The sequence below is a fragment of the Leguminivora glycinivorella genome, chromosome 5, assembly GCF_023078275.1.
Source record: "Leguminivora glycinivorella isolate SPB_JAAS2020 chromosome 5, LegGlyc_1.1, whole genome shotgun sequence".
Lineage (NCBI taxonomy): Eukaryota > Metazoa > Arthropoda > Insecta > Lepidoptera > Tortricidae > Leguminivora > Leguminivora glycinivorella.
The window spans coordinates 2,728,538-2,752,932 of record NC_062975.1 but is presented as its reverse complement, the minus strand read 5'-3'; the positions used below and the strand labels follow the sequence as shown (position 1 = coordinate 2,752,932).

Sequence of the window (24,395 nt, the reverse complement as noted above, 5' to 3'; positions counted from 1 at the left end):
GGGTACTCAGACAACGATATATATAATATATAAATACTTATATGTATACATAGAAAACATCCATGACTCAGGAACAAATATCAGTGATCATCACACAAATAAATGCCCTTACCGGGATTCGAACCCGGGACCGCGGCGCAGCAGGCAGGGTCGCTACTGACTGCGCCAGACCGGTCGTCAATTTGCGTGTGCGTGATTTACTTTATATGCATCTTGCTTGGCACATTTGTAACAGAAAAGCTATAGATAAATACTTACCCCCTTATTTATAGAAAAGTTACTGAACTGATTAGTTAAAAAGTGTTTTGTCCCTTTCTCACAAATACATAAGTCAACATAGCAGAAAGGGACAAAATACATAAATCATTTCAGTAATTTTTTTATGGATAAGGGGGTTAGTAGTAACACATTAGCATATAATTAGCTCGACAGTAGGTACCTTTGTCGCAACATAGATCACACAACTTTTTCAAATAGTATTGATTATATAAAGACCAAAGATGAGTTGTCTAGGTCGCGGCGAGATAATCTCGCTGTGGGACGATGCTGTGTCAGCGTCCCACTCCCAGTCCCACTAGTGAGCTAAATATGCTTTTATTTTATTATTATTATTACCTACTATATACCTTATCATACAGGTTTTGTAATGTAATTGTTTAGGTAATATACTTTGCAAATATGAAATTGTATGTACATTAATAGACGCTAGGGCAAATGAAATGAACATAACAAATTCCTTGTAGTAGATGGAGGTGCATTTACCGCAATTTCAGCATAAATAATTACATGACATCAATATGTTTATTATGGCCTGAAGCAACTTGTATATATCGTGAAAAGAAAAACCACTTATAAATTAGTACAGTAGTTTACGCTGTATGACTTAATTTCTTCGTCATTTGAAACGTCAGCGTTCAGCGTATCTTCTGATGAATTAATATTTGACGATCATCATATCTTTGTAATCTAGACATCGAACTATTAAAGCCTTTTAATTAGTTGAATTACTCGCACTATTTTTAATAATTCACTTCAGATTAAAACATATTAAAAACGTTCCAATGTAACAACGTGACTCGCATCCACCATCGGAAAATAATTTGGTAAGGTCCAAAAGGCATGTCCAGCGGACGCGGCCAATGTCGTGACAAGTCAACGGAGTCCCGAAACCCTTTCAACGACACATTCCGAACGCTTTCAAAAGCTAGCGAGTCGAATGAGATGACCAACCATTGTATCAGAGATCTGTAACAACTAGGTACAAAGTGTCTGGGTGTGATGTGATTTATACTGGTTTTTATAAAGTTCCATTCTGATCAGCTCAGATTACTGATTAGAATACCAACATTCCGTGAGTTTACATCACATTTTCCACTCGAAAGCAGTTGATGAGGACCCGCTGTTTAGTAATACGACACTTGCCGACCGGGCCAATGTAATCTTGTTATATTATTGTGTATTGAATTTCAAAGTTAAGGTTCAAAAGATACATATCTACCTACGTGTAAGTATCATGTAGTTGTTAGGATAGTCTATAGGATAGTGTAGTTGGAAAAACTATTACTACTACGAACTACGAACTACGCACATTTGAGTGAATGAGATTTAAATTTATGTAGAAAGCGAATCGAACTGTTTTTAACAATAAAATTAGACCTAAACCTAAGTAGGTTGGTGTTGTATAATCGCATTCATAACTACGTACAGCACCTACCTAAGGTTACTTGAAATCGATCTAAACTAGTCGATACCAAGTCATTCTTACTTGTTCTAATGATTACGTTATACATAATATTATATTCCTAAGAAGGTATTCGATTACTTAAATGTAATTAAATAGTTTATATACCTAACTATTGGGTTGGTAAGAAAGTAATGAGCGATCGATTGAATTCCACATAAAATTTTTGAGAGAGTTCTAGAATCTTCTATGGTCGAAAGTATATAAAGGGCGAGTCGCACAGTTTCTCGTCAGTCATTCACTAGCTGTCGCCGAGCTAATATAAGGAAGAAAATGGACGAATTAAAAGTGCATGTAAGGCATTGCTTACTATATGAATTTCAGTCTGGCCATTCAGCCGCCGAAGCAGTGCGTAATATATGTCAGCGTGTTGCTCCTGAAGTTGTGTCTGAGGCCACGGCGAAACGATGGTTCCAGCGGTTTCGTAGTGGCGACTTTTCATTATCAGATCAACCTAAGTCTGGTCGACCGGTGAAGATTGATGTAGCCAAAATAAAAACCTTAATTGAAGGAGATCCGAGGCTAACGAGTCGTACTCTTGCTACCGAGTTAGGCTGCTCTCATGTCACCATAGAAACACATTTACACGAGTTGGGAAAAAACTACAAATACAGTTTTTGGATACCGCACGAACTTGATAGACATCAACTAAACCGCCGTGCCGATATCTGCATACAACTTCTGTCTTTTCGCCGCACATTCAACTGGTTGGACCATCTTATGACTGGAGATGAAAAATGGGTCTTATATATAAATCACACACGCAAACGTCAGTGGCTAGCTCCAAACGAAAAAGGAATAGAGGCACTAAAAACAGAGCCTCACCCGAAAAAAGTTATGCTGTCCGTTTGGTGGGATATTCATGGTATTATTCACTGGGAACTCCTACCAAGTGGAAATGACTGTTACCGCATCAGTATACTGTAATCAGCTTGAAAATTTAAACCAAAAAATCTGTCAGAATCGTCTACAGCATGCTAAAGTTTTTTTCTTACACGACAATGCTCGCCCACACATTGCAAAAGTGACTCGGCTAAAGCTATTGGAGCTAGGTTGGAAAGTGATACCTCATCCACCGTACTCTCCAGACTTGGCACCTACGGATTACGCATTTTTCAGATCGCTAAGCAATGCCTTGAATGAAAAAAAGTTCGATGATCAAGCCCATCTACGACAGTACATAGCTGAGTTTTTTGAATCTAAACCTAAGAACTTCTTCGCCGATGCTATTCATTCTTTACCAGAACGATGGAGACAAGTAGTAGATAACGAAGGCCGTTATATTTTTGATAAATGATTAAAATAATAAATTAAATAAAAATTACAATATTGGTTATGATTCGCTCATTACTTTCTTACCAACCCAATATTTCCAAATTAAGTAATATAATTGGATTCTGTAATATGAATATTGTCATTTTGTTTAAATGTAAAAACTGTAAAAACATGTAAAAACTGATGATTATTCACAATTATTTCTTAATTAAATACTATATATTATGAAAATTGAAAAAACCCAATTTTTTAACACTGACGTACTTTACTTATTTATCCATACTTCCATACTAATATTATAAATGGGATAGTGTGTGTGTCTGTTTGTCCGTCTTTCACGGCAAAACGGAGCGATGAATTAACGTGATTTTTTAAGTGGAGATAGTTGAAGGGATGGAGAATGACATAGGCTACTTTTTGTCTCTTTCTAACGCGAGCGAAGCCGCGGGCAAAAGCTAGTAACTTATATTTATAACCGTTGATATAATGTTTTGTGTTTTTACTAAACTACTAACGCTAAAGCCTGTGGGGATACTAGAAGTTGCTAGGAGTTTTACCGGACATAAAAACTTTTTGTTTTTCGTCTCCTATCGTCATAATTAATCTAATTCATATTAAATCACGCGTGGCAGATTTGTATCTATTGGATTACTTATAGATACAAATCAATAATTTATTTCGATACTCATCGAGCTATAATATCTAATTATTTGAATAATTACGATATAGATAAACTAACAAACCACGATCGTTTTATATGATTGCAATGAGGACTTTCATTATCATGAAATTAAACAATTACTATATATTTCAACACAATGTTTCAGCTGAATGGATTTAAACTAAAATATGTAGCTTACAGGACAAGGTACAGTCAACCAATTGGAAACCCTAGGCCACTGTAGAACTATGTCATAGTGACGTTATTAATCTGATTGTAAGAGATCTCTTACTGCTTCACATTTTGGGTTCCAATTACTTGACTATATTTACGGATAAGTATGTCTGAGCTTTTTACTCATTGTCACCTGTTTTTTGCGCGTTAATACTTTTTTTTGCTAGGTACTTGCCATTCACGATTAGTGGTAAACATATGAACTCTCAATAAACACTGAACATTGTTTAAACAGGCCAAATGTGAAGGCCAGACAGACTTCTCCTTATGACACACTTAACCGTATTCAACTTAAACGAGTTAAAACGAATAAATCTGAAAATTACTTTTATAGATATTTTCAATTTTGATACTTTTCATTACTATTTATTGGTACATAGTAAAGATCGATCTTTTACGATGATATCAATTTAACTTTCAACACTTTCCAATACGGTTTTCCGTATACGGCTGTACTTGTTTTATTGCATATTGAATTTCAAACTTGGGGCTATTGACTATTGACTACAAAACTGGAAAGTAGACATATTCTGAAACAAAACATCGATAAACATAATATAATGTTCATCTCTATGTCACACAAGTTAATATGGAATCAGTACATTTTTGTCAGACAGCCAAACTTACAAAATACATACGAAAGGAAAACCGTAAATAATGAGTCAACATTGTTCTTAAAATTGACATCGTTTCCAAACTGTGCTGTCGACACGTAATATTTTGCTTTAGATTAATGAGGCTATTAGAAATAATGAGTGTAACCATGTAAATAGGCTACTTAGAGTAGGTACCTTCAAATCAAGAGTGAACAGGCATCTTCTGGGCGAGCTCACTCCATCGTAGGCCACGTCTTTACCTTTGGCTAGTCTGTGGCCAAGAGTAAGCCCATTTATAATAATAATAAAAAACCGGCCAAGAGCGTGTCGGGCCACGCTCAGTGTAGGGTTCCGTAGTTTTCCGTATTTTTCTCAAAAACTACTGAACCTATCAAGTTCAAAACAATTTTCCTAGAAAGTCTTTATAAAGTTCTACTTTTGTGATTTTTTTCATATTTTTTAACCATATGGTTCATAAGTTAGAGGGGGGGACGCACTTTTTTTTCCTTTAGGAGCGATTATTTCCGAAAATATTAATATTATCAAAAAACGATCTTAGTAAACCCTTATTCATTTTTAAATACCTATCCAACAATATATCACACGTTGGGGTTGGAATGAAAAAAAATATCATCCCCCACTTTACATGTAGGGGGGGTACCCTAATAAAACATTTTTTTCAATTTTTTATTTTTGCACTTTGTCGGCGTGATTGATATACATATTGGTACCAAATTTCAGCTTTCTAGTGCTAACGGTTACTGAGATTATCCGCGGACGGACGGACGGACGGACGGACGGACGGACAGACAGACATGGCGAAACTATAAGGGTTCCTAGTTGACTACGGAACCCTAAAAAGGTACTTTTTCTAAAAAGACACTACGTTGTTGTTTCGGAGAAGAAAGAATTTTAGAAATAAGATTAATGCGATACACTTATGGGAAGTATTCTGGACATTTTATAAACGCTTGCAAGGCCAAAACCCTTATACATTGAACATTAGGAACCAAATGTCACGGAATTTAATGACAAATTGTTGTAATTATAAACTGAAATAGATACACACTAAAGAAAAAGCGATCAAGCCCACTGGTGGCGAAGCCGGGAATCGAACCCAGGTCTCCAGCTATCGCGGCTGACGTGCTAAAGGTACAACACCCCGACCGAGGTACCCGTCGTAATTTCTTTAGTGTGTATGTAGTACCTTTGATGCACCAATATTATAATATTTATTCGTCACAAAGTAATCTGTGGAAAGTTTCAAAATAGAACATAGTAAAGTGTTTAGACATTATTTAAATGTTATTGCTAGATTCTGGCGGAAGATCATTGCTATAATCTTCCCTATATATTTTAAGAATTGTAAATTTGATAAGGTGGCTTTAGTAAAAAGGAGGTATTAGCCGAGCTTAAATCGAACTGATGCTCAAAATTCTTTGATGGAAAAGTTGGAAACTCCTGAAAAGTTCTCGTCTTTTAAATATTCTTCTAATAAATGTTTTCTTTTCTAATGACTCTCACAGAAATCCACTATTATCCTTGATTTAAATCCTGGTTTTATGTATTCATAGCTGTTTTAAATTATCTTTAACATTAACTGACAAAATATGTTTACACTTTGAAACCGCATAACATTAAAGCAACCGTCACGATATAATTATTTATAAATTCATATCTATTCATCTATTTATTTTGATCATATTCATATATTTATTTTGATCGTCCCAAAAATGAATATCGCAGTGTGATATCTGTTAGATAATGCAATCCTGATTAATGCAATGAACACCGAGAGTGCATTTATTATTTTTGTGTTGATCCAATTTCAATCTGATTACAACTTCATCATTTAATCACTGAATTGAAGCTATGGCATTGCGTGCTAACCACTATGTTGTCGGCGTAGCGCGTAGGTACTCATCGACGAACGTCACTAATAATTTGACAGATTTATTGAGACAAGACAATTGAAGACTATGAAGAGGCTAAAGATATTGTAATTAACGGCTTTTAACTGCTCCGTAGTGTTGTGCGCGGAAAACCTTTTTCCAGAACTGATTTAGAGAGTTTTATATTGTAGGTATTTTAGTTATTTACTTTTCAGTCTTTTAAAATGTTATTCTGCTAAGGTGCACTAGGGTATTTCCGAATGATTTTTGCACTAGTTGATAAGGTGTATGTGTTTTCATGAACCAGTCAGTATAGCAAAGTTTTTAGACGGAAATAGTGAATAACACACTTACTAGATGGAATAGCCTAACAATGGATTACATAAATTTTCATAAATTAAGATTTTTAAAATACAAGCATTTCAAATCTAGTTTGTTTTTTCGTTGCAAAGGTGCAATTCCGAATTGGTTCGGGTAAATCCGAATACACTTGAAAACGAGTTTTATGTGTATGTTGCATAAGAAACATATTACTTTTTTGATTGAAATTACCCTCCCGGCTCTTTTTACTCGATGTGGCGTATAGGAGTACTTATACATGTGTTTATCAAGCTTTTATTTCGGATTTACCCGATCAGGAATCTGTGGTACTCAAACTTTAATGACACATTTATATCCATCATCAATAGTTTCCAAGGGGTCGCCTTATGATAATGTACCTACTTAATAAAAATCCACATATTAAAGGCTTAGTCTTTAACCTTTAAAAAAAGCAAGTAATGCACATAAGCTTAGGTGGAAGACCTCCTAGGCCTTTATTATCAATCCATGTTGATGACACACGTGCTTCGTTGAAATTCACCGAACGGACCTGAAGGCAAATGTACATATTTTAGAATCGTTATATCCGAATAACAAAAGAACTTAATTTTGTTTGTTTGAGAACCACTGGCTATTACTTAGAGAAAACAAGGTCGGGTAATTCCGGTACACTTTGTGACACGGAATTCCCCACTTCGGGTAAATCTGAAAATGTAATAAAATACAAGCTAGAATAGTTTAAGCCGATTTAAAATGGCTAAAAAACGAAAATCTCTCAAACACAAAGGCAGTCAATTCATTTACTCACCAAAGTACAGAGTTAGCGATGGTCGTCTAATTCCGAATGACAAAAAAGCGGGAATTTTTCACTCGCTCACTAATCTGATGCGCCACAAGCGTAGTTTCGCCGCTAGCGTCTCAAGCCAACTTACGCTGGGAGGGAGATACTTGAACGTCATAGGGTGCGTTGCCAAAGCAAATTATGTAGCCGCGTTTAGTAGATATTATTAATTTTCGGAATATCCCGAATTTCGGAATTAGCCGAGTAAACCTTATAGAATTTTTATTAAATAGTATGAATATCACACGTGTAGTATTAGTCACCTGCAAAATAAAAATGTAATACATTTCACCCCTTCCTCTTTCACATAAGTTTGAAGGTTACCTACATGGTTTAAAGGTAACTATTTCTTCTCTAATTAACTTATAATAAAAATATTTCAACTTGTGCTATTTTAAAGTAGTCACACCACTATATATATAAATTAAAACCGAAATAAATTACACATATGAAAGAAAAAGTGACCAAGGCCTCTGGTGCCTGAGGCTGGAATCGAACCAGCGTACTCTGCAATCGCAGCAGATGCCTGTTTATCCGCTCGGTCACCCAGGTCACAGTTGCTGAGGTCGAAATTATCTCTCATATGAGTAATCTATACAAGGACTGCTGCCGCGATTGCAGAGTACGCTGGTTCGATTCCAGCCTCAGGCACCAGAGGTTTGGTCACTTTTTCTTTCATATGTGTAATTTATTTCGGTTTTAAAGTAACTATTTCTGTCATTGCAATAACAAAATAAATATGACTGTACAGTTGTGATCTAGTTTAATATTTTAAAAGATGCGTGTGTAGTACCTATTATTCTACAGAAGCACTGATGCCTGAAAGCTGAAGTACAAAACTCTTTTAACAGAGACCTCTAGCGACAGCATTTGAAACAACATGCTGAATGAGGTTTACTTGAAAGCTTGCGGGCAGACTTTGGTTTGGAGTTAGCTCGAGTTTTAGTTCACCGCGTGGTAACTAGATGTCGCTGGCTAGTCTGTTAAGAAAGTAAAAAAGTTAATATTATTTCTTATTTATTGTGCTTTAACTTAGGAATCGCTGAGCGATATTGGTTTGTTGGTGTCAAATTTGACGTTTTTGACTTTAAAAGACTTTTGGGTATTGTATAAATGGTCCTTTAGAACCATTGTCAGAATCGGATTGTTTGTTATGTAATAGGGTGTATTATGCTTGTATCTTATTGAACAAGATGTTGCTGACTGTACTGCAATATAACTGAATTATTCGACTATTTTCGAGATTACCCGAATACTCCTGTCAGTTAGTTGCAAGCAGATCTTGTAATTACATACCTACATTATGTATCTAATGACGTGACGTACTAATTAATCACTCTGTCTATCATATTAGTTTTAATTTCCATTGTTCTATTTATTTATAATTGCGAATTTGACGTCAACCAATTTTACCTATCACATGATGGTAATAAAATATTATGTACTTAGATACTTTACTATGATAACGAACTACAATGTGATACTATTACAGTTTTTATTAGCTAATTATCAACAATGTGCGTAGTAAGAGTATAATTATATAATTATTGAAGCGAATAATTTGAAGTACCTATCTACTCGACAAAGCTGTCATCGAGATTGAACGTAGGATGAGCCTTATTGATTACCTATTAAATTTACTCGTTGCTCAAAGGAAAGAAGGGTGAATTCATCTATATTCAATTAATTATACCTATTACAGTCAGCAACAAAGCTATAAATACAGCCAAAGTGCCAAAAATATGTATATAGAACTTTATTGCCTGTACAGTCAACCAATTGGAACGCTAGGCCACTATAACCATGTCAAAATGACAAGCAGTAAGAGATGTCTTACAATCTGATTTATAACGTCACTATGACATAGTTCTACAGTGGCCTAGGGTTCCAATTGGTTGACAGTACATTAAGGTGTGTTTACATACTTTTGGCACTGTATTCACAGCTTGGTTACTGACTGATGTACAAGCGTTTACATTTAGTTACTCCTTATACCGTTCAGTTTGGACTACGCTTTTAAATAATATCGGACCTGTGTGTCTGTCAACAGATTACTGATGATCAGATTTGGGCAAATATTTTGTTTCATAGGTACTATGCAGATTGTCTGGTTGAAGGAATTGTCGTTGTTGATAGCTGACGGATCGTATAGACCTGATTAAAAAGAAATTTACTACTTGGATGGTTTCTAAAACGTCAGGTACAAATACAAATGTAACTTATTAAAACTTAGAATTTAAAAAGTGCCTGAACAAGTTCATAAACTTAAAACTAAACATCACAGTCCCTCACATCACACCCACATGAATTTTCTCTATCCTCATGAGACCCACGGTGCTAAAGTTTGTACATGTTCCAGAATCTAGTTTGAACTTTTACTGAATGACAAAGAGATCCAAGTTCAAAACAAAACGAATGATTCTGGGTCTCAAGAGATTCTGGGTTACATTTTCTCCAGAACTGGACTAGTGCATGTGAAATCTACTTACTGCAGTTTGTTTAGTCTTTGTACTGTGATTTTTTCTTAGTACAGTGTCCTATTTTAAAATAATTATGATACTATTGTACAGCTAAATATTTATTTGACGTGACTGCTGTGATTAATACAATATGACGAAAAACAATATCACTCAATCAATCAATCAATCAAATATATTTATTTCGTCATCACAGGTAACAATTAGGTGACAATATGTCATATATATTTCCGGCATGATTTCAGAGCACGTCAGAAATAAATAAATCTTAATACTTAATAATGATGAAACTGAAGTATTCGAACAGTAGGGTGACCATTCACATAAAAAATAAATAAACGACCTTTTTGAGTTAACAAAAAAAATTAGATCCTCACTATTACTATGCGGGTAGTTTTTGCACATTTTCCTTTTCCTCAGTCACCCGTTGACCACGAACGCTGTAAAGTGTTCGAAAAGTCGGGATGAATTGTAAAATGCCATATAAACCGTGTCCATAGTTTTATTTCATGAGTAACTATCGCGGTAACTGAAGACAATATTCTCACTAATATATTGTTAATAGTTTGCTTATAATCTACTGAAAGCGCAGTGTTGGCCTGCCCATCTTTTAGAATCACCCTGTGTGTACATGTTGCAATAGACCACACAAGATAAGCTAAGACGATAACAACTATTCTTTATTTAATTGTGATTAGAACCGGACGTGTGCGATTATGTGAATAAATTAATTCATTAAAGCTTCGTGCGTGAGCGATTATGTGAAATTATTGATTAGCGAATTATCTGTGAAGTAAAAAAATTAAAATGGGTTGAAAAGTGGTATTAAGTGCTAATTCAATTCAAAAGTTTAGTAACATGACTGTTACAATAAGGTACCGAAAGTTGTGTAACTTAAATTACGTTCCTGAAATGGCCATAATTATGACAAGGATTTATTTTTTATTTTTAGAGCTCCTTACGAAACTTTGTTAACTAACAGCTCTTATCACTTGGATGGTGATAAGCAATAATGTGTCAACCCACAAAAACTAAAAAAATGAGATTTTAATGCCATGTTATAGCTGGATTTTTAAACTTCTATTTGCAAAAATGACCTTTTCATTTTGAAAATTTTCACTATCCCAAAAGTAAAAAAATAGGTTAACACAAATACTTTATCGTGTGTTGCCTGTTTTGCATTAATGTGTCAAGAACCTTAACTTATTATAGTAATTGGCAGAAGACATATTTAAATTACAATAATGTGTTATGAGGGTTGACTCAACGATTTTTTTACACTTGACTCATTCTTGCAAAACGCAAAAAATGACATTTACCCACTATGAGACTTGAATGATTATTGCAAAATGATATTTTATTCGTTGTTTTATGCTACGACCCGTGTTATAAAACATAAGTCATTATTGTTAAATTATATTCGGGTCATAAATTGTTCGTTTTTGGTGTAAGTACCATGACACTATATTGTAAAATATAACTGTTCATATTAATTTATGTTTGAATAAGTTATGACTTAGTCCATTAGTATATTTTTGCACATGAATGGTAACTTCAGTACGAAATTGAACATTTTAAGTCATGAATATACATATTCTTTATTATAATTTGCAAACATTTTTTACAAGTACGTGTTTATATAAAAATCTAATATAAGCTACTATTTTTTTATAATTACTAATTACATTAAGACGTGTTAATGTATGCATAAAAATATTGTTTGATTTTTGAATACTTACTGAATGGTAGTTTATTATTCTGTTATAGATATTTTATGTTTTGTTCTTGTACAAGTCATGAGTTATTCATAATTTAAATGACTTACCCCCTTATTCATAAACGTTCACTAAAGTTATCAAGCCGATAAAGTTCGTTTGTCCCTTTCTATCACACTAATACGTCGGAAAGGGACAAAAGAACTTTATCGGCTTGATAACTTTAGTGAACGTTTATGAATAAGGGGGTTAGTCTATTTCTTAGCGTAAAAAAATACATATTTTGTTCACTTGTTGTATATTTTAGATAAGTAGTTTATTTTTTTTAAAGATGATTATTTGGTTTTTGTAACGATTTTTTGTTGAAAAAGCACAGATAATTTAAATATGTGTCTAGAAATGATCATTACTCTAATAGTTAATTTATAGTATTTTATTCAACAGGCGTTTAAAGGAGGTCAAGAAATATGAGTGGCGTACTTTCCACGAGTATTTTGGAGTCAGTTAAACACCATTGCATACAATACTTTTACAACGACCATGCACTTAGTTTTTAATAGTTTTTTTTAATAATTCTCGCGAAATTCACACTGTTTCCTGTATTGCAAAGGTTTGCACTGTCACCTCAGCTGTCCAAAGCCTTCCCGCGCACGCACGCAGTATCGTTAATGCAATGCGTTGCCATGATTATAGAACCAAACAATGCGTTTTCAGTTTTTTCGATACGCACAATCCTGTAAATGACAAATAACAGTTCGGGAGTAGAGAAATCATTAAAAGGTTTGATTAATAAATAATGTATTGATTCTTACATACCTAATAACATAAGTGACCATGACTGATATGTTACTTAACACTTATAAAGTTAAAAATATGCATAGGTAGAGTATTTTACAACAACAATTCATGTGCTTTAACATGTTTATTTAAGACTCATAGATATTTTTAAACAATTAGCAAAAGTGGGTTAAGTATCATAACACAGTCTTGAAAAAGTTTGACGTCGTCGAACAATTCGCAATAAAAGAAAAGGGCATTATTTCGTCAAATTGAAGTTTGTTTTGAAATTAAGCTACAATAATCACTACTACTGAACGTATTATAGCTGAAAAACACAACAATCTATATAAAAACAATTTTTTTTAAGAGAAACACAAAAAAATGAGAAAAAATCTTTAGACGCCATTTTCTCAAAATGGTTGGCGTGTGGGTTGACACATTGTTGCTTATCAGCATCCACTTCATTCTTGCTAATCGGATGATTTTATATAAATATTTTTGCTGCAAATCAGTTGATTTTATGTCCTCCGGCAGAAAAATACCATTAAGTGTCAGCATCATGAAAGAGTGTCAATCGCATCTTTAGAACGAAACTGACCCAACTCAATAGCTATTTGTTCCAACGTTCGGTCAGTTTCGCTCTAAAGATGCGCAATATTTTCTGTAGTCAATATTCCGAACGCGTCATATAATTGAACCTGCACATTTGATTTATTCGCCGTATTGTATTGTTTCAGCTTTGATGTGGAGAATGGCGCCGCGGGTGGAGCCGCGGGGGGCGCGCGCTCCCCCCTCGAGGGGGGCTCCCCCTCCACCGCCCTCGTGCTTCAGGCCATGCCTCAGCGCCGCGAGTCCTTCCTATATCGCTCAGACTCGGATTTCGAGATGTCACCCAAGTCTATGTCGAGAAATAGCTCGATAGCCAGCGAAAGGTTAGTAAAAAAGACTTATTTTAGGTTATGTAAAGTTTGAAAGTTACTTTTAGCCAAAACTGTATGAAATTCAGTACAAAGTGACAGCGCACGGATGTCCGCTTTTAGATAAGATGCATGGTTACTATGCAGGACATTTTAAAACTAGCATGCATTGGAAGTTATTGTGACACTCCGAACCCTTAGCTAGAATTAGATTAGTGTTGCCATAATATTAAGTATTCTTACGTCGCCCGACGACGCATGGTAACCCTACATTAGTTGCGTATTAGTGAATCCTGCGTTTTGAACGCACGATAGATGCTCTAATATTTGAATTATTTAATACTAACAGTATTTTTTATATTCAGTAGTCAACAAATATCCCCCGTAGTTAGCCGAAGAAGGAAGCTTGAGAAATTGCCTACAGAAGGGGTTGATAATGTGAAATCGTAAGTTAGGCATTTTTATATTAGTCAGATACGGGGAAATTAACATATTAGATTAACAATCTAACTTCACGTTGATAAAATGATCCGGTAGCAATTGTTTACATTATTAATAATTCAACATGAATTTGGAGAGCAACGACATTATCATTTCATTGCATGACTAAAATTTTAATTAAATTAATTGTCATAACATAAATTGTAGATAGAACATTATTCTAACACCACGAAATTTGGCGAAACCAGGATAATTGCCACTAATTGGATGCGCTCCACTGCACTTGATAGATTAAGGTATCTGAAGCATATACATTTATACAAATTATTCACGCAGACACCTACCTACATGACATGAGTAACTATATTGAGGTTTTCAATTAATACATTTTCTATTTCAGTCAGTCTTATGTCAGTATATCTAGTGTTTTATCAATTTTATCAAGCTAAAACGTCTGCAAGCAATACATTTTTTTTTTTTCATTTTAAAATTATCAGCACCAACACGTGACGTGGTGTTTCAAAAGAACGCAGATTTGAGTCTTGCCCTTGCCTTAGAAGCATTTTTTATTAATAATCAGGTAGGTCCTAAAGATTTTATGAGAAATTTCTTTTAAAAAAATACATAGGTATATTTGCTACCAATTCATTACATACAAGGACAGAAAACACAAATTAAGACACGTCATAACCGAGATATTTTAGCCGTAATACGACGTACCACACGAAAGTTTTAAAAATGTTAATTATAACTTGTTTGTGACCCCTTTCTATAAATAAAATTCAATTACTACTTAAATTCCTTAAGAATGTCCTTATTGCATGTCAAATTTATTTTATATTCAAATCCAGCCTTCTTCTAGTTCAACTTTTCAGTTTTTTCTTAAAGTCTAATAACGTCTAACTTATTATAAGGGGAAGTACCTATAGTTTTCTTCTAAACTGCATCAATATTATCAAAATAAACAACCAAGATACTGAATCTGTTGTGACGTTAATTGTATTTATCTCTTAGATTTTTAAGCGATATAATTTCCAATTATGCCTTTCAATAAATTTTACATGACTTCGCATTACAGTAATTATATAGGTATCATAAACAGTGAAACGTCAGCACCATCTGTAAAAATAAATGAAAACATTTTCCTCAATGACAAAAGTGTCAAAATTGAACTTTACATTCCTATCTACCGTCCCAGGGTTCAGAACATCAATGTAATTGTACATCCAAACTTTAGGAGCTTTAAATTCGAAATCGGTCGACTGTACTACATACGTTACAACTTCTGAACTTTTGTTTGGCAAGACCGCAAACAAGTTTATTTCCGTGAGTCCAAGACAACTATCTCAGTTTGCTACAGTTTGCTACAATTGTGATTCTAGGAAGCATCTGAATACAAACATGCTAGCTTGAGCAATTAAAGATAGTTTTATCATATAAAATATAACATATACTTTATATGCCATGTTCATAACCCAAGAATTGACAACTGTCAATTTTGCATGTAATATTGTATATTTCAAATTTATTTTCTTTTAATGTAAACATAATTACTAAGTATTTTACATGCCATCATATTCTTGGACACACAGCTAAATTACAAAACAACTGTTGACAGAACAAGAATCTAGGGAGGTACATAAGATTTATTTGTCATAGATAACCGATCAAACATCCAATACTACAGACCCCTTTTAAAACTGTCATTTATTAAATTTATGATTTAACTATTGAATTTTATAGCTTTAATTTTAAAGAAAAGTGTAACGTTATGTAACAATTTATACTTAGTTTAACATATTGGTTTTTGTTTTATGTTCTTTTTCAGATATTTTCCACCTTATTTACTTTTTAGATTAAGCCACTTAATATAAATTTAAACGCTTACTGGCAGAATGAGAATGATTCATTTTTTTAAAGAAGTAGTAAGGGCTCTAAAGTTCTGGTACTTGATTTGTATAATTTATAACTTTTATAAGTTTAGTGCTTTACGTATTGTTAGTTGGGTTGTTTATATTTGAAGGGTAAAACGTCAAATAGCAAATAGCGTCAAATTATACATTACAAATGAAGGCGCACTTCAAAACAACAAGCACATACAAAATTACACTTACCCACCTCTTGTCTCAACAAAGACACCTCAAAGGCTGAATGCGAAGGCACTTCTAATGTCAAGGACGAAGCTTTGTGGCGAAGATGCAAAGTAAGCAATACAAGTAATAATGCCTTGTGTACCTAACACCTGTATATATTTACTAACATTTCACTTGCCAGCTTACTCACAAAAGAGAAATTAAATCGCATCCTTTGGCAAAGCATGCAATGGTTGAAACTAACGATATAACTGTAGGTATGGTAACACTTGATTGTTCGATGTCGCACCGCACACAACGCTATTCACAGAGTTGCTCCCGCAGGGCCGAACTCACGGCGTAACACTATTCTGGCACTGGTCTAATCAGAGCTACCCCACAGTATGTCCCTGTGGTGCCGCTAAGCGTATACGTAAGCGTAATACGCGCACGACGTTAAACTCTGATTATTTGAATTAGATTCCATGATATGTATAACGTATTGCCATTTAAATGGTTTACCTAACTTTCAAATATTTAGATTTTTTTATGGTACCTGTGTTGTACTGTACTGTTTCGTTCACATTGCACAAAGTTTTTCTTTTGATTATTAATAATAAAAAAAGATTGGATGGTAAATAATCAAAAACTGTTTAATAACAACAAGTATCGACAGTTTTTTTTTTGCAATAAATAAATATTATTTTTACACTGGTTAATCTTTCATATCATGACCCGTAAACTTTATTGAAACATAGTTTAAAGTCCTTCTAAGACAGTAAATATTTTTGGAATCTATCTATCAATCAGGGTATAACCTAGTTCTTTCTTTTCCTTATTATTTAATTGCTTGCAGATTCAAGGAGTCCGAGGCGGCGCAACTGGACAGAGCGTATGTATATTTACTTACGCACACTAGCACGCCTGCTTATCACTGTCTCGGTTTTCTTGGCTTGCTTATTCAAATATTCATGCTTCTAGCGTCTAATGATGTTCTCTATGACAGTTTTTTTTATTTTGTTGTACACGCTAGGGCGCGCTGTGCTACTCAATATAAAATACATCTATAAATGATTCGCTGCCCGAACGTGTTAAAAATAGAATATTTAATTATCCGCTGTTTATACATATTAGTACATTTTCAAGAAAATTTTAACCAAAATTTCGAGTGATTTTAGCAACTCCATAAAAAAAACTGCATAGGTCATAGAGACTGTCATTTTTTGTAAGAGGTTAGCTTCGTTTGTTTTTCATTTTTCTTTGGTTATGCTGCCATTGGTTTTGAACCCTTTTGGTGCTTTGGTGGGTGGATATTTGCCGTCAACATTTTTAGAGCAAAAGGTGGGTATTTTATTTATTACGGTGCTTTTCACTGATATAAATTTATACATGTATTTTCATCACGTACGAGTTATTTAAATCTACCAGGTATAAAATAAACTTAGAATGAACTTACGTAGGATGTATTTATATTAGGAATTATATTTTATTTTTAACTGCTGAATCGCATGCGACCAAAGAGAGACTTGAAAATATATTCTAAATAATATTCATAAAGTTGATTCGTAGGCTTCAAAACTGTGTAGGAGTCACACTGGTGAAAAATTAAAACGCGTTACTTACTACATCAAATTATACACAATGATTTTACCTCAATCAAGTCTAACACTATGCCTGACGTTGAATTCAATCGTAAAAAATTATAAATTCAACATATTAATACGCATCCAAGAAGCGTTTCTAACTTAGATATTTGGTAAAGGTACCAAACTGGTTTTGATAACAACTGATACGACCTTGACGATTTTCGTCACCATCGGGCATCGATTTTATCTAAGCATTCGCACTTGGCGCGAGCGATCATCAAGGGTCGTATCGTAACAAGGTTAGCGTTGAAAAAACCGGAAAAAAACAAATGTTTTTTTCAGGAGTTTATGAAATTTTCGTTTTTTTCGGTTTTTTGGGTTTTTTAGGAAAAAAACGAGCACATTATTAAAATAAGTATTTATTTAGTCACTCAAATCACTGTCACTCTCATCATATACTTCAGTTATTTCTTCTTCCATGTGGTCGGTGTAGTCCGTTTGTAGGTGCAAATTCGCCCGAATAAAGATTAATTTATCCCATCAAAAACGTAAATGTGAAATGAGAGCCAAGTTCAATAATATGATAAATGCCTTGGTTGTTCACTTCGACGACTTTTTTCGTCGAAGTGAACAACCACTAGAGAACGCTTATTAATTAATAATTATGTCTATCTCGCATGTCTCAATATATGAGCCAAATTTGACACGTTTATGTAAAATAGTTTTTGAGTTATGAGGGGGTCAAAAGTGGCTCCAAATGGTTCGTGTAATATAACACACGGTGCTGCTCGCCAGTTCTGTTACTTGAACTTGGCTTGACACGCTACCGCTTGTCTAGATTAAGACGCTTTGGCAATAGCCGATTTCTGTCTCTGGTGTCCGTCCAAACAATGACCAATTTCTCTCAGCTGCGGCGGACGATGGAGGAATACTGAGCAATCTAACCGCAATATTTGACAGTAGTTTGGTAGAACATAACCCTTTCCACCAACTCAGTGGGGTTATGTTCATGACAGGCCGCCAAATAACTTCATTTGCCCAAAAGCCTTCTTTTGCTCTCTGCATACTCGGCGAATTCTGCCATCAAATACCCGTCAGTAGTAAAAAGCAATGTGTAAAGGTTTCAAAACCTTTAAAAAGTCAAGTAAATACTTTTTAACTGAAATTTTTAAATTGAAAACTGCATTCGGTTTTTTTAAAAAAACAAGTGAAATGGAAAAAAACCGGGAATTTTCCGGCTTTTTTCATCGCTAAACAAGGTCAACGGCATAACAAGTTTCGAAGTCTGAATCTGTCTCCACTTATGTCAATCTATTATAGCCATATCAAAACCAGATCATACGTATAACGAATCTATATATCTGAATCGGGCTAAGCCTCTCGGCTAACTATTACAGCCATATCAAAACCAGATCGTCAGCATAACAAGTTTCGAACACTGAATCTGTTTCTTCTCTTGTCTAACTATTACAGTCATATCAAAACCAGATCGTCAGCATAACAAGTTTCGAACACTGAATCTGTTTCTTCTCTTGTCTAACTATTACAGTCATATCAAAACCAGATCGTCAGCATAACAAGTTTCGAACACTGAATCTGTTTCTTCTCTTGTCTAACTATTACAGTCATATCAAAACCAGATCGTCAGCATAACAAGTTTCGAACACTGAATCTGTTTCTTCTTTTGTCTAACTATTACAGTCATATCAAAACCAGATCGTCAGCATATTAAGTTTCGAACACTGAATCTGTTTCTCCTCTTGTCTATTACAGCCATATCAAAATCTATATTGAATCGGGCTAAGCCTCTCGGCTAACTAATTTAGCAGTATTGTATTCGGAAATAAAACTATGGAAACGGATTAAATCGCGTATACGTCGGGATGAATTTTAAATTCGTAATTTAATCCGTTTCCATAGTTTTATTTCATATTACAGCAGTATCAAAACCATATCGTCAGCATAACAAGTTTGTGAATCTGAATCGTGCTAGGCCTCTCGGCTAACTATTTACTATTATAGCGTGACGTGCGCAAGTTCTGCATCCGCCACTTGGCACAGTTATCGGTGCGCAACACAATAATGGACATCAGAATAATCCCGTTGCGCCATCCAACTATTATGTAGTTACATGCAATCAGGATTGGCTGAGCTACGATCCTAGAAAAAGGTTCGTAGTTATAGCAATTAGACTAAACGCACAAACGTTTACGATTTAAAATTCTGAAATAAATAAGAAAACTATTATCTAATTAACTAATTATACACATACATATCTATGCAATCAGGAGTTAGGTACCCAACTAGGATCCTGAGAAATTCAGATTCAGATTCAGATGATTTATTTGCCATTACAAGTATAAATACATGCAAATATAGTTACAAATCATACTCTGTACTTAAATGCTAGGATTACTTATTCTATGCTGATGTACAAGATCATGCAGTTGTCCATTAAAATATTGAAATTATTACATATAATGTCATGTTACAAGTTACAACTAAATAATTACAAAAAAGTCAATAAAGATTATTTAATTGAGAGCATCAGCAAAATATTCATTAATTGAGTAGTAAGGCCTATTGGTAAAATAATCCTTTAATTTTCTATTAAATATTCTGAAATTTGTGCAATCTTTGATGTCATTACTAAGTTTATTAAAAATTTTGATTGTCATGTTATTAAAACTGCGATCAAAGTGGACAAAGCTTGATTTGGTTCGGGCTAGTCTATTGTTATTCCTCAAATTGAAATTATGACTTTCACCAGAAGTGGGATAGTTATTTCTATTTAAATATACATATATACATATGCGATACAAGTACATTGAGGTGATCGTCATGATTCTTAGGTCTTTGAACATATCTCTATGAGTAATTGGTATGCTTGTTGATCTAGTAATTAGTCTTAACGCCTTTTTCTGTAAGAGTAATACCGAATTTATATTAGTGCCATTGCCCCATACTTCGACACAGTACCTAATGATACTTTCAAAATATGAGAAGTACACAGTTTTTAAAATCTTGGTGTCTGCAATTTTGGAAATACTTTTCAATGAGTAACACGCACTAGCCAACCTTTTGCATACCGTCTCTATCTGGTTATGCCACCTTAAGTATGGATCTAAATCAACTCCTAAAAATCGAATACAGTCAGATTTTTCTATAGGTAGATTACAGCTTAGATCAGTACTCCTAGAGCTCCGGCGAAAGATAGTGTAAAAACTTTTCCCACAATTTATTTTTAATCCGTTGCTTGTAAACCAACTTTCGAGTTCTTTCCAACATCTTTCGATTTGCGAACAAAACTCGTGAGTGGTTTTCGCATTTAGTATAATGCTAGTGTCATCGGCGTATAAGTAAGGCGAGCCGTGAGTAAGATTCGCTGGCAAGTCGTTTATAAATATAAGAAATAATAGGGGCCCAAGTACTGAGCCCTGTGGCACCCCATACTTAATTATACCTTCATCAGATCTATACTTAATGCCGTTATCTCCATACGAAATTTCAACATACTGTGAACGATCAGACAGATAAGACTCAAAGAGACTAAGGGCTGTTCCACGAACTCCGTAATACTCCAGCTTGTTAAGAAGTATTCTGTGATTGACGCAGTCGAAAGCTTTTGTCAGATCACAGAACACTCCACCACAGTGCTGTCCTGAGTTCAAGCTGGACATCACCTCAGTAACTAAGTTTATGACAGCATCAGTAGTGTTCTTCCCTTTCCTGAAGCCATACTGACATGAAGTAAACAGGTTGTTCTTCTCGAAATGCTTCTCCAGTCTTATAGCTATACACTTCTCAAATATTTTTGATACTACTGGTAAAAGTGATATAGGTCTATAGTTGTTCAGATCAGAACGGCTTCCTTTTTTGAATATTGTAACGACTTTGGCCTTTTTCAGAGCATCGGGGAAAATGCCTTCTTCTAAACATTCATTAAAAATTATACATAATGGCGTGCATAAGAACATTATATTGTTTTTGACAAATTTTGTATTGAGGTTGTCTGGTCCACTTGAGTTGCTGTTTTTAAGGTCCTTTGCTATTTTGACAATTTCTAACTCAGTAATGGGTCTTAAGAAAATCGAGTTACAATTTTTAATCTTTAGTTGATGCAGACGTTCCATGTGACTCCTACTCACAGAGTCATCGGTCGCTTTCCCCACGCTCAAAAAATAGCGATTAAATGCGTTCGCAATAGTATTTACATCATCAGTTTTACCATTATCCAGTTGTATTACTAGTCTAGGCGAGGTCTTACTGCCCTTGCCCGTACTCTCATTTATTAGATTCCAAATTGTTTTGACCTTGTTTTTAGCAGCAGAAATAGTCTTCTGGAAATGCATTTTTTTAGCGTAGGTTATGACTGTTTTAAGTGTATTTTTATACAGTTTAAAATACTCTGTAAACTGGTCATCATTCGTCTGTCGAGCTTTCATTAATAATTTACGTTTTTTACGACTGGATATTCTGATACCTTTTGTAATCCATTTATTAGATTTTGTTCGGGATTGTACTGTTTTAAGTGGAAAGTGCTTATCTATTAACGGCAACAATATATTGTAAAATTCCTGTAATTTATTGTTACAATCTTTACCATCAAGAACGGATTGCCGGATTGATTGAGAAATGTTCATAATTAGAGGAATCAGACTGCTAAAAGCGTGACGACGATACAGGAGGGGTCAATTCTCCATACAAACGATCTCGGCTATTTCCTCCTCGGTTGTTGAAGAGAGAACAATTATTTTTCAACACAGATTACTATTATTTTTATCTGTGTCGGACCGTTTTGTATGTTTTTTTGATATTCTTACTATTTTTAAAGACGCTAGAGCCCATCAATTTTTTTTTTTTCAAAAACGGCCGTATTTTTTTATTGCGGCGCAAACAGGTGTGGTATTCAAAATTGGTAACAATTAGCCAAAAAACTAAACGGTCCGACACAGATTATTTAATTATTATTCAGGTTCTCAAATTTCGTTACGATTGATTAAGTTTTGAAGGAGGAAATAGTCGAGAGCGGAACCTCGATGTTATAGATTTTTTCGCAATATCTTTTATTAACTGCGTTGTTGAATGGACAATTTTTTTTCGTTAATAAGAATAAACAAGAAGAGTGAAGATATTTAATAATTTGACTAAATGCCTCTAAAAGTATGCAACAATGCATGTTACTTCCCATGTTATTTGTTTAAATGTTTGTAGTGCATCACGAACTTTAAGAATATTTGCGTCCTTTACACTTTCTGTACCTGGTCTAATTGCGAAAAGGATGTGATAGGATATAATTATGTATTATCATATTAGCGTGCTAGGTCCGCTGGTTTCTAGAAATATATCCCACAGTGAATGTAGAGCTATTTGCCATATTTGCATTTAATATTAGACACTGGAATTCAAAAAAAGTGTATGATTTTTGAATTTTTGCCTATGCATGCGTCAGTCATACTTGATAGGACTGAATACATCTCTGATCTGAATATATCTGGATATACAGCGTGTGGATTCCATACGGGCGAATAATATATCCAGTTATATTATCTGACCATACAAATCGTATAGGATAATCATTTTGTTAAAAAGTGTTATTAATTAAGAGTAATAATTTTTTTTAATCTGACCAAACAGCAATGTACGCCGTCCAACTTAATTTGATATGACATAAACATCATGTCGTAATGACGTTTAGGTAGGTTCGCTAATTGATGTGGACGTAATACATTGCGTGCTGAATTATTATGTATGAAAAAAATATCTCGCTTATTCAAAATAAAAACCAAGTAGTTAGACTCCTTAGGTCCGATACTAATCGTTATTAAGATATTCGCCCGTACAGAATACACACGCTGTAGATATAAATACGGAATGTATGTATTCAGTCAGAGAGAGAACAGAGTCCTAAAGGAATTTGTTTTGTTTCTGAATTTAGAACCTTTTGTTACTCAATAAAAGTTCAAAATTAATTTTGAAATGTGTACCAAAAATTATATACAGACAGGACATAGGAGGATAAGTACGTCTATGCCACATCTCGGACGCACACATTCTAAGCTCGTGTAAGTGAACGCGTACCATGCTTGTATGAGTGAGACTGATATGACAGGTCGACTGTTCTCGTTTTTGACAGGCGGTAACTGTGAGATAACCGGGAAGGGGTGGGAGGCACTTTCAGCTGGGAGCGGGATGGCCATACTGTACAATAGTACCTACTCTTTATTATACTGTGTCTATGCGTAGGCAGGTAAAAAGATAAGTTATATTTTTCCTCGATATATTGAACCTCTTCGTCATTAAATGTGTATCCTATTAATAGCAACAATGCTATTTATTATTAATAGGGAACCACCACAATTCTTACCAATATAATTGTGACAACCCACACGACTGATAAGGTTGCCTATTTGAATATTTTATTCACACGCACTGAGGAGGCACACTCAAAGGTTATGACAGATGGCGCCACATTATTAGTCCATTGCAGATAAAGAATTTCATAAGTGAGAGCGAGAAGATGATATGTTTTTTTCCTCTCTCACTTATGAATGACAGTGACATGCCTAGGCACGAACACAGGCGCCGCCTGGCGGGATAAAATGTCAGTGTGCCCCCTCATACATATACCTACGCCTTTCATAAATGGATATACATACAACCTGTTTTTATTGATTGCCGTTAACATTAAGGGAAGATTATTTATGTCAAAAATGTCAAAATATAATTAATTTCTATAATCTAGTTTCTTAACTCTTGCTGATAATGAATTATTCAAAAATTAATTTGAATGACTTTAGACAAGTACATAGGTATATCAACCTTATAATAGTTCTTGATGCTATT

The 24,395-nt window shown here is 34.4% G+C and overlaps 1 protein-coding gene across 1 annotated transcript in view; it reads left to right on the top strand.

Annotated features, from left to right (window-relative positions):
- Positions 1-24,395, top strand: part of LOC125226452 (cAMP-specific 3',5'-cyclic phosphodiesterase-like) — a 729,130-nt gene that overhangs the window by 560,521 nt on the left and 144,214 nt on the right. The window contains exons 3-5 of the mRNA XM_048130434.1: positions 13,271-13,465; positions 13,816-13,896; positions 16,820-16,855. Coding sequence (XP_047986391.1) covers positions 13,271-13,465; positions 13,816-13,896; positions 16,820-16,855 — 312 coding nt within the window. The remainder of the gene's footprint in view (positions 1-13,270; positions 13,466-13,815; positions 13,897-16,819; positions 16,856-24,395) is intronic.